Source organism: Balaenoptera physalus (genome assembly GCF_965194825.1).
Source record: "Balaenoptera physalus genome assembly, chromosome: 1".
Taxonomy (NCBI): Eukaryota; Metazoa; Chordata; class Mammalia; order Artiodactyla; family Balaenopteridae; genus Balaenoptera; species Balaenoptera physalus.
The window spans coordinates 135984690-135997497 of NC_138882.1; the positions used below are offsets into that span (position 1 = coordinate 135984690).

At 32.1% G+C, this 12808-nt stretch overlaps 1 protein-coding gene across 5 annotated transcripts in view; it reads right to left on the reverse strand.

The window, feature by feature from the left end:
* Positions 1-12808, reverse strand: part of LRRC7 (leucine rich repeat containing 7) — a 533218-nt gene that overhangs the window by 259158 nt on the left and 261252 nt on the right. For all 5 annotated transcript variants that reach the window (XM_082418775.1, XM_082418774.1, XM_082418778.1 and 2 more), the window contains exons 6-7: positions 8090-8179; positions 4233-4289 (exon numbers count right to left, since the gene is read on the reverse strand). In XM_082418775.1, coding sequence (XP_082274901.1) covers positions 4233-4289; positions 8090-8179 — 147 coding nt within the window. The remainder of the gene's footprint in view (positions 1-4232; positions 4290-8089; positions 8180-12808) is intronic.

Genomic DNA, 12808 nt, shown 5'->3' on the forward strand with positions numbered 1-12808 from the left:
ATGTTATCTTTTGAGTGAATATACTAGAAACAGTTATATGATTAAAATAATCCACTCAACAAATTTGGTTCTTTAAAATTGAGAGGGCCCTCTTTTTGGTGCTCTGTCATAGTATACTAGGTATTTATTTTACATAAAAATCCAAATCTACTTCTAGGTGAAAATAAAAATGTGAAAACTCACAATGGGCTATGAATATATTGGAAATAGAGACAATTCAGATTTTACAATTAATATGTTTATGGATTCCATAGCTTTTTTCAGCTTCACAAAGAGTCTAGGATCTAAAAGAAGTTGTCGCTACTTCAGACTTAACATTTCTCTAATTGAATCCCTTCTTCTGACAACTCTTAGAGTTCCTTATCCACCAAGTTCATCCATTTTTCCCTTTTTGGATTTGTTCACCAGGGTTTACTTACTTATTGATATTTCCCCAGCAATTCCACTGCAACATGTTTGAAATATTCCTCTCTTAGTCATTCTATTATGACAGCTGATCGAGGAATCACATTTCCTGCCTTGTGTTCCCAGGTGGCAGGGCAAATATAAACATTAATATTAGCTTAACCTGTGTTTCCTTTCTTCATATTATTTCATATTTTTATAATTATCACAGACAAATTTACACAACATCATATTTTGGCTCAATTTGAAACAAAGTCACAGTCATAATGTTATCAATGGACAGGCCATATTTTAACTTTAAGGTTTTAGAAAAATTCTCATAAAAATGGAAAATTTTTCTTTAAAGATAAAACCCACCATTATTACTAACCATTTGTATGCTGTTACGTTACTTCCATGGAAATGGTTCCTCAATTTCATTTTAAAATATTTTCTTATCCCTTTATTTTTATCTTGACATATGTTTCTTAACTAAATGTATCACTTTTTAATGACAAAGTCAAAGAAATAAGTCATAATACTTTTGGATTTTCTTTAGTTGTTATAAATATTAATTGCCTTAATTTGAAATTATTTTCTTCCCTTGTCATGACTTGGTTATTATATGTAACTTGAAACCACCAGAAGACGAGAGAGAGTGTGTGTGTGTGTGTGTGTGTGTGTGTGTAGGTTTAAAATTCAAGGCTCAGCTATCAGCCATTGAGACTCCACTAACCATTTATTCTTTTTGCCTTCATGATGCTCACCAAAGACTCATGTTATTTTAATGTTTTGTATCCTATATAATTTTCTATGGGAAAAAATAATCAAGTGACACAAAATGTCCAGGTCACATGACAGATATTTCTCATTGTAAATCAATATATCAGCATTCTTGTTTACTTATTGAATACTCCCCTATATGCTGGGCACTGCTTTAGGCATGGGAGATTCAGCAGTGACAAAACAGAAAAAATTCCTTTTCTGAACAGAACTTATGTTCTCCTGAGGAGATCATCTCCAAGCAAACAAAAAGTCAATACAATTTAGAGAACCATAAGTGTGAAAAATCAAACAGAAGAGTGAAATGGTATAAAGGTTAACGGGGAGCAACTTTATATGATGTGATCGGGGAAAGCCTCCAAGGAGGCACCATTTGAAGAAAGATGGGAATCCTAAGGAAGCTCTAGCCTGAAAAGATTTGAGGTAAGAGAATTCCAGAGAGAAACAGTGCAAAAGTTCCAAAATGGGAGCAAATTCATTTTTGGACTACCCCTGCAAAATTAATTAAGAGGGTAATTCTGCTATGAGGACAAATTTTATCATAGAAGTTAAAGGTTTTTTTCTTTTTGGTTATCTAGTTTTTTCCAGATAGTCAATGTCCTCAATTATTACACACAATCAAGAATGACTGTGTCAATGAGTTTTAAGCAAATGTGTACCTTAGGAAAGGAACAGTGTGAAAAAATCTAGAATCTGCACATATCAAAATGTCTCTATCAGTTTACTTTAAAAAGAGACATTTTAATGTATGTTATATCATAATTCTTCACATTTTTACATTTTTCATAGCTTGCCAGGCATTTAGACTTTAAGACAGAAGATGAAAAGAAGAGAAAATCACTGAGGACCCGCTAAAGATTTGACATCTTGTTTGTGTCCATGAGGAAATCATGAGCTATCTCTTCTTGGAGTAATTATTAAAAAGCTAAAATTGTTTTTCCTAAAACTATATTTCTTCCTTTATTTTCATTAGAAGTGTAAAAATAAAGGATAATAGAAAGCTCTCATACATCTCTCTATTACAGGTCTAGATTGGGGATCAGAAGGTACTACGTATAATACATAGTAAAAACAGAGTTTATCTTTGTTCACGACAGAACTTTCTGCACTTCTCATTTTTATAGACATCAAAACTAGGATAAATTTCACCATATATTATGCATGGCCTTGGTTCTTTTGATTTCTGTCTATAAGGTAAAAAATAAGCATACTAGATTGAAAATAATTTTGCAGATTTTTTAAATGTAAAAACTGTAACAGCTATACAAATTGTACAAGTATAACAGTCTACCAAGGAGACCCCGTGTCATTTCCACACATCTTTGCAAGTTTTTTTTAAAATGCCAAACAAAGTTAAATGCATATTATTCTACTTATTTGAATTCTGTTTGATACTGGGCCACTGTCTCACAGCCTACAGAATACCCATGCACCAATTATGAGCATTGTTACTCATTACTCTGAACTGTTCACACATCTATCTCATATAAAGTCCATATTACCCATCTATGGTCAGGCTTTATATTTAAAATTTATATTTTAAAAATACATATTTAAAAACCTGACAACCTGTGTCAGATTTATTTTTTATTTCATATCAAAACTGTTATTTAAGAGCAGAGGGGAAAGGATTCTCCTGCACACCATCAATATTTTCTCTTTGACCCAAATGTTCATGTTTAGGTGAAGGAGACAATTGCTCTTTCACCGTAGTTTAGTGTGTAATTAGCCTTGTTTCCACTCTACTTTAAAAGTAGACATTTAAAACATGGGGGATGGGGCTTCCCTGGTGGTGCAGTGGTTGAGAATCTGCCTGCCCATGCAGGGGACACGGGTTCGCGCCCTGGTCTGGGAAGATCCCACATGCCGCGGAGCAACTGGGCCCGTGAGCCGCAACTACTCAGCCTGCGTGTCTGGAGCCTGTGCTCCGCAACAAGAGAGGCCGCGACAGTGAGAGGCCCGCGCACCGCGATGAAGAGGGGCCCCAGCTCGCCGCAACTAAAGCCCTCGCACAGAAACGAAGACCCAACACAGACAAAAATAAATAAATAAAACATGGTGGATGGAAATGCATTTGCAGTAGATTAATGCTGAACAAGTAACACTTTCAACCATATTCGCATTTCTGTTTGTGCCCCCAACGTGGAAGAGGTGCCTTCCAAGACTATGCATAGTGCTTTGGCTTAGAGAAAGACCACTCAAAAGTGCAGGGTATCCAGATATGGTGACATTCCTCCTTTTCATGTTCTCTCCTTGTCTTCCACTTATAGAGGAATGAATAGATGTTTTATCTCTATGTATATATTTAAATTAAATCCGTATAATTATTGAAAGCTTTATATTGCCCTGACAGAATTTTCAAACATATCTATGTAACAAAATGTACTTGAGAGTATTGTATTGATATACTGGCTGAAAAAAATCAATGAAATTCAGTGTAGTTTGCTTAGAGAAGGAATATAAAAAGAAAAAAAATAAAATTAAGTTTTGGTTCAGCAAACGAAAGGTCTCTAAATCCTGCTGATATGTTTCAAAAATTAATCACTGTACTCAATATTTTTCAGCAATACTGCAGGAGGGTTAAAATAGCAACATAGTACTTTCAATATTTTAACTGTAACATATACAAGTCATAATTATTTATTTGAGTAAAAAAATCCCCACTTTAAATAATTTTTGACTTTCAAAGATTTTTTTTTCTGTACAGCACAAAATTTTATCATTAGACATAAATAAGGCAAAGCAGGATGAAACAATTTTATTAAACTATAAAAATGTCAGTTTCTTAAGTTTCAATGCAGTAACTTCCTGCTGTGTATGTTAAGCTATGAGAAGAATCTTAAATGGACTCTTCCCACCTTTACTTGTAATTACACAGTTTTATAAAGCAGATACATTCTTAATATGAATCTCTTATAATACACTGTACTTTTTAGCCTCTAGAAAAAAATTGTAGAAAAATTAACTCAATCATAATGACAAAGCAAAGTCAAAATAAAAATAGCTGTCTTTTTCCAACTAGTGAAAAACCACAATTCAAATTTAGAAAATACTCAGCCACTTACTTTGGTAGAGTTTTCAAGTGATTTTCTCTTAACTCCAATATCCGCAATTTGGCAAGTCTGTAGAAATAAATTTAAAAATTGCTTCTTAATATTTCTCTATAAAATAATATTCTTATGGTAAAGTAAACTGTTACTTTATTATCCAAACAAATATGTCCAAACATTACATACCATGGTTACAGATTTTTAAGAATTATGCAATTTGGTTATGAGTAAGGTTGCATCAACATTGGAGAATAACAAATATCCCTTTCCTAAAAATAAAGTTCTTTCAAAGATATCATTGAGACCAAGTCATCTAAATCTCCTATGTTTTATAAAATTATATTGACTGTTGTTTGATTGTATGCATTCAACAGATTATTGAATATCTACTAAATACTAGATGCTGCATTCACTGAAACATGGTGATACTTCCCCTCAAGAGACAATAAATGAATTTGTAATGCAAATAATATAGCATAGTGGTTAAAACCTTGAGCTTTGTGGTCAGACAGATCTGGGTAAAATTCAGACTCTTTCATATCCTATCTGTTTTTTGCCATGTGACACTGGGCAAATTAATTAACTCCTCATAACTCCAGTGTCCTCATCTATAATGAGTATGTGACAATAGCACAAAATTTATAGGGTTTTGAATATTAAATGATGTCACACTTGTAAAGCATAATGCCTGGCACACCATAAGTTTTAGTATGTGTTAGGTTATTACTATTATCTTTAATTGAAAAATGGGGAAAGTGCTATAATATACCATATTTAATTGATTCTTAGATTAACATCTGAACATTTCAAGTGGATGCACATTTAAAAATTTATAGTATCATCTATCCTATGACAGTACTGGAGTTGGGGGATAATCTTGTGAAGGGGATGAGAAGTGTTCACAGTTTCTGTTGCTTGCATAACATTTGTAATTAGAAATGCATCTCACATTTAAGTATTTGTTAGTGTTTGCCATCTGGGACATGCTATTGTTACTAATGCCTATACTGAGCTTTAAATGTACTCAGTTGAGGCTACTTTAGGACAAATATTAATTGAATTATCCAAATCCTTAGTGATGTGGGAATATTTCACTATTTGAACTATACAATTCACCTACAAGGTCCCATATTTACTATGCTTTTAGATATTCAACTAGTTCTCTTCTCCTTTCCTTTTTGTTTTGAGCTCTACCAAATTTCCAATTTAATTTTAATCTTATAACTCAATCTTTATTTGAAATAAAGTGATTTAGTTCTTCAGAGCATGGGTATATCACTAGTAAAAGAAGTTTCTTAAACATTTATATATCTCAAATCTTCTTAATATTTGTACTATTGTAATAATATTTTATGACTCAGTTTGGCCTTTAGGGGCACTAAATCTCAGGTTTTGGAAAGTATCTTAAAACATTCTTTTGTTAAATTATCCAGCTGAAAGTTATAGAGCCTTTTAGATTACAATAATAAAATAGAGCATTTTTTTGGCAGACAATTCACATAAAATTGAATTCTAATTTCTAAGTGGTTTTGGTTTTGATATTATGTTATCTGTTTGCCCAAATTTCTTCCCCTATATTAGGACTAGTAAAAAAGAACTGATAAAATGCAAGACAAAAAAGTGTGTCTTAGGGAGATAAATATTTCCTGATTTAATAAACCAAAGGTATATTTGTAGTGTTGTCATCAGTACCAGAAGGAAAATCTATTTTATGTGGACAAATGGTGAAGTATCAATTCATTTAGAAACTAGGTAAATGCTCTTTTGAATATCTGTGAATTTTCAGAACTGTCCAAGTGTATGGTATTCATTGGTATTGTGAAATCATGATCTACAAAAGTAAGGGAATTTGGAAAAAACTTTTGAGGTGATTTCTGTATGCAAATGGAGGCTGCTACCTGTTAAGGGACTTCATTATTCCACTGGGTTCTTCTTAATGTCATATATTAGCTTCTGCCAACAGATTGGTGTCGAGTTATACTCAGTCAGTTATTTGAACAATTTTAAAGATGATCATTTAGAAAAATGCAGTTAACAATAAACTTAAAATGTCTTAACTTTCAAGATATATCTTTTAAATTTAAAATAGCCAAGACATGGAAACAAAGTTTCCATTGACAGATAAATGGATAAAGAAAATGTGTGCATATATATGTATGCATGTGTGTGTGTAAATATATATATACATATATAAAGCCATAAAAAAGAAGAAAATCCTGCCATTTGCAACAACATGGATGGACCTTGAGGGCATTATGCTGAGTGAAATAAGTTGGGCAGAGAAAGACAAATACTGCATGATCTCACTTACGTGTGAAATCTAAAAAGAAAAAAAAAAAAAACCTCATAGAAAAAGAGATCAGATGTGTGGTTACTAGAGGATGGGGTGGGTGGGGTGGGGGGAATTGGATGAAGGTAGTCAAAAGATACAACTTTACAGTTATAAGATAAATAAGTACTGGGGACGTAATGCACAACAGTATTACTATAGTTAACACTGCTGTATGGCACATGGTATATTTGAAAGCTCCTAAGAGAGTAAATTCTAAAAATTCTCATCACAAGGCAAAAAACTTTTTCTTTGTAATTATATGAGGTAATGGATGTTAACTAAATTTACTGTCCTAATCATTTTGTAATAAATTTGTCATTACTATGTTATATACCTTAAACTCATACAGTGCTATGTGTCAATTATATCTCAATAAAACTGAAAGAAAAAAGTTCACCCTAGAACATCTAGAAAACATTGAAAATATAAAGATGAAAATAAAAATCATCCATAATTTCACTTCCAAGGAATTAGTCTTTTATTTCATGTACATTCATATTAGTATGGAAAACACAGTTTATATATAGCTATGATATGCTTTGAACATAACATCATAGGAATTTAAAGATATTCCTCTAGGCAAGATTATAAATTGCTACATGGTATTGTCATATGTATGTACCATAATATATTCAACCAATCTCCTAGATGGATGTGTGCTTCCATATTTTTCATATTGTAAATAATGATAAACATCCTTGTCCATAAATCCTAGTGTGATACATGATGATATGATACATTTCTAGAAATGAATTACAAAGGCAGTGGTTGTAAATATTTCCAAATCTTTTAAAGCACACTGCCCTGCAAGGAGTATATAACATTCTGCAGTTTCATCAGCAGTGTGAGGTTATCTCTTTCCTCATAGTCTATAAACAGCTTTACATTTTTTATAACATGCTAGAGCACAAAGGCCCTTTATTGTCATATTAATTTGTACTATTTTTATTATTTATGATGATAAACATTTTTTGTGTTGCCAATTTGTACATTTATTATGAACTGCCAGTATGTGTCATTTACCCATTTTTTTCTAATGAGAACTTTAACTTCATACTCATTTGTAAGAATTCTTTATAAGTTAAGGATATAATTTACTTTCCATATTCGGTGGAAATATTTTCCTATTTATTGTTTTACCTTAATTTAAAAAATATTTTCTAATATTATTTTATTTTAAAAGCATTTTACGAGTTCAAATCTATCCATTTATGATATTTTCTTTTGTTTCTATGCTATAAAGGTATTTTCCAACCCAAGAGTCAAAAATATTCATGTGCATATTTTTCCAGATCATTTCTGATTTTATTTTTTTATATTTAACTCTTTAATTCATCTGGAATTTGATTATTAATGACATGTAAAGACCTAACTTTATTTTTTGCAAAATGTTTCATTAATTGACATGGTCTCATTTACTGAACAAGAATGAGGGTGTCTTTAATTACAATGGTCACTTTTGAAGCCTCATCTACTGGTGCTGGTACAGTACTTACCTAAAGTGAAAGAAAATTGTATCGTTTAAACTTCTTATTCTTACCTTCCAAAATTGGCTGGAAGAAATTCAAGAAAGGCATCATTCAGGTAGAGCTGGGTCAGGTTTAGAAGCTGTGTGAAGCCATCAGGGAGTCTAGAAAGGAGTTAAAGGTTTAGTCATTGCATAGATGTTGCCATAGAAACAGAACAAAAATATATATCTCTAAGGAGAAAAAATAGAAGTGTAATACATTTTCAACTCTCCTTTGGTATCACAGTAATGGAAGAATTTACTGAGCATGTTGTTACGGCTTGAAAATTTTGCCTGTTATTTAAATAAATTGGCATTCACCCACCTCCACACTGCTTTCCTATGCTGAGATTTATATCATTGCCAAAGTCAGAGACATCATTTCTTACTGTTGCCCTAACCTTATGCACACCAGTGAGATATTTTTATGGAAATTTCAAGTTGTATGACATGTTTTTAAATTTTAAATTTAATGTTCTTTCTCAATAGCATAGTCACATATATAGTCAGGCAATGCTATCTACTCATTCAGTTAATCATTAAAATTTGTCTACAGTTTGTGACAATGATGACTAAAGCTGCCCAACATGAAAAGGGAAGGAGTATTTTGTCCCTTTAACTGATAATTTCTTTAATGCAGGCCCAACATACATGTACATTATAATTCAAATTGATCCAATTCACGTGCATTGAATAAGAACACTGTCACAGTAATTAAACCGAATCCTAAAGACTTTAAGAAGAATTAAAAGAGTTGAGAAAATATCCTATGGGAAAATCTTACTAGTTAGATAAAATAATTATTTGAAATGTTTAAATCAGTTTTACCAAAAAGATTTAACTCCAGGATTTTTCTTAAAAGGATATATTTTTTTTAATAATTAAATTTCTACCTAAAAATTTTAATGTCTTTATCTAGGCTTTAGACAAGACCATGTTGTTTCACAAAATACCTCTAAATACTGTTCAAATCTGCCTTCCCCTAAAATTCCAACCTATCTCCTTCCTTGAATTTACTGACAAAATTATTTAAAGAGCTGCCTCTACTCACTACTTTTTACTTTACTCTGCAAGCTATTGCTTTCTGGCATCTACCCTAACTTTATTACTGAAACTGCACTCACCAAAGGCTCTTAAGTCCTAATTCCATTAACTTCATTTCTTTTCGTAACCCACACTGCCTAGCAACAGTTGCCAACACTGACTGTTCTCTCCTTCTGGACTTCTAATATATTCTTCCTGCTCTTCCCCCTACTCCTGGAACACTATATCTGAGTTTCATTGCACGGTTTCTCTTCCTCTGACCAATCTTTGGTTATGAAATGATTTATGTATATAAAAGAGTATAGCAGAACACTCTATGACATAAATCACACCAAGATCCTTTTTGACCCACCTCCTGGAGAAATTGAAGTAAAAACAAAAATAAACAAATAGGACCTAATGAAACTTAAAAGCTTTTGCACACCAAAGGAAAGCATAAACAAGATGAAAAGACAACCCTCAGAATGGGAGAAAATATTTGCAAATGAAGCAACTGACAAAGGATTAACCTCCAAAATTTACAAGCAGCTCATGAAACTCAATATCAAAAAAACAAACAACCCAATCCAAAAATGGGCAGAAGACCTAAATAGACATTTCTCCAAAGAAGATATACAGATTGCCAACAAACACACGAAAGAATGCTCAACATCACTAATCATTAGAGAAATGCAAATCAAAACTACAATGAGATATCACTTCACACCAGTCAGAATGGTCATCATCAAAAAATCTACAAACAATAAATGCTGGAGAGGGTGTGGAGAAAAGAGAACCCTCTTGCACTGTTGGTGGGAATGTAAATTGATACAGCCACTATGGAGAATAGTATGGAGGTTCCTTAAAAAACTAAAAATAGAACTACCATACGACCCAGCAATCCCACTACTGGGCATATACTCTGAGAAAACCATAATTCAAAAAGAGTCATGTACCACAATGTTCATTGCAGCTCTATTTACAATAGCTAGGACATGAAAGCAACCTAAGTGTCCATCGACAGACGAATGGATAAAGAAGATGTGGCACATATGTACAATGGAATATTACTCAGCCATAAAAAGAAATGAAATTGAGTTATTTGTAGTGAGGGGGATGGACCTAGAGTCTGTCATACAGAGTGAAGTAAGTCAGAAAGAGAAAAACAAATACCGTATGCTAACACATATATATGGAATCTAAAAAAAAAAACAACGTTTCTGAAGAACCTTAGGGTCAGGACAGGAATAAAGATGCAGACATAGAGAATGGACTTGAGGACATGGGGAGGGGGAAGGGTAAGCTGGGATGAAGTGAGATAGTGGCATGGACTTATTTATACTACCAAGTGTAAAATAGATAGCTAGTGGAAAGCAGCCACATAGCACAGGGAGATCAGCTTGGTGCTTTGTGACCACCTAGAGGGGTGGGATAGGGAGGGTGGGAGGGAGATGCAAGAGGGAGGAGATATGGGGATATATGTATATGTATAGCTGATTCACTTTGTTATAAAGCAGAAACTAGCACATCATTGTAAAGCAATTATACTCCAATAAAGATGTTAAAAAAAAATAAAAGAGTATATATGTACCCACAGTATAATTTAATAAATAGAACCAGTACATTTAACACCCTCTAGGTGTCCCTCCCTGACTACATCTATTTGCTCCACAAATTCCTAAATGATGTTTACTTTTCTGCTTTTTAAGGAGTTTTACCACACCTATTTAAATCCCTAAAAAAAGAAAAAAAAAGTCACATGGCTTTGCAGGTTTTGAACATTATATAAATCAAATCATATTATGAATATTTTTCTGAGACTTTTAATAATTCATATTATTAAATAATTCACTGATTAGTTAAATGAAATTCATTCATTTTGATGTAGATGACTGATCACCATAGCATAGTATTCCATTGTATGAATATACCACTATTTATTTATCATTCTCCATCTAATTGAACATTACAGCTGTTTCTAGTTTTTTGTTTGTATTTCTATTATATGTTCTATTTATTTTTAACATATATTCTGGTGTACAAGAGTTTACTTAAGTTATATTGCTGGTTACAAGAGATTAATGTCCCTATGAATAGGTCTCAGCTAATGACTAGAAGGAGTATAAATACCTCAGCGCCCTCACCCATTGTGCTTAACAACTCTGTGATATGTGTTTAACCTGTTTCCCAGAGTTTCCCAGAAAGATTAAGGTCCAGTGGTCCATACTAGTAAATAGCTTGATAACATATCCTTAACTGGTATTTTCTTAGATCATTTTCTAAATATATTGCTTGAATTATTTTCTAAACTTTTCTGCTGGGGAACCCAAACTAAACACAATTAATATTTGTATATCAATTTGGTAGGAATTCTTTATACACTCTTAAGATGCTGATCTTATATGGATTATTTTTGCTACAAATATCTTGGTTCAATTTGTATTTTGGAGTTGGATTGTTTGTATCTGGCTTCATAGAGGATGTTTCCATAAATTTGCTCCCAAAGGGAGGTAGGATTCGTAAAAACAGAAAAGAGAGAGAAAGGAGGCAGGGGAGGAGTGAGGGGTTCTATAACGTAGAGGTAAGAATTCACCTGAGATGGGTGACAAAGGGAAGATGAGTTCTAGAGGGAATACTTTATGTATAAGAGTATAAGAAATTAAGATTTGAGAATATCAGTAGGGGACAGGATTTATAGGATACTTAATGCTTGACGCAAAGGTTTGAAATTTATCCTATAAGATTATAAAGAATTTATTGTAGATCTTTGTTTTTCTCTATTTTTTCCTTTCTTATAATACATTAGAGCTCATATCCTGATAGTAAAATAGTTTTTATGATAATGGCACAGATGTCCAATAGATTACAATTCAATTTAACTACTATCTTACTTTGATGTCCTTTTCATTCCTATAGTCATTTGAGAAAGGAAATCATTTACGACTTTTCAAAAAAGAAGATTAATATGTGTAAAATGAGAAGAATGTTAAAACTTTTTATCTAATAATTTATTTTAACATTGTAACTATTAAAAAATAAAAATCCTTTAAAAATACTAATTTTCTAGTTATAGGGACAGTTTGAACTACTCAGCTTACCTTAGTCTATTTTTCCACACATGTATGCACTAAATGGTATTACATTGTACTACTTCTTTCGATAAAAAATATATTTCTTTAGGCTGCTTCTCTGGCAAAGTTTATGATGTAAGAAAATCTGGCTTTTACATAGAACACTTCTCTAAGAATTTAAGAATTGACTACACTGGGCAGATTCCAATTGCAAAATTGGACTGCCAAAAATAAGTTATATGAAAAAACCAGAATACAAAGTAAGAAAGTTTTTTCAGTCTGCTTATAAACAACGTGTTGACATTGTATATCGAATCTTTCTTCTCTAAAAATGTAGAATTAAAGGGTATATTTATACAGTGTGTCTTGTTTAATAGCATGTGTATTTTTTATTTCAATTTACTTAAATAAGAATTTGTTGAATGGTTACTCTGCACTGAGATTCAAAATTAATGCTTTCTTCCTCACCTTCCCCACAGCATTATATTCATAGATTTAGCAAAATGCTTATAACAATTATATTTTGTACAAGTTTTGGGAATTTTTTATTCCTGGAATAAATTATACATTCTTTGAGGGCAAGGAATTTTTTAAATCTCCTCAATAATCTAGTATTGTAGTTTGAAAACATATTATTTGAAAATATATATTCAGTAGG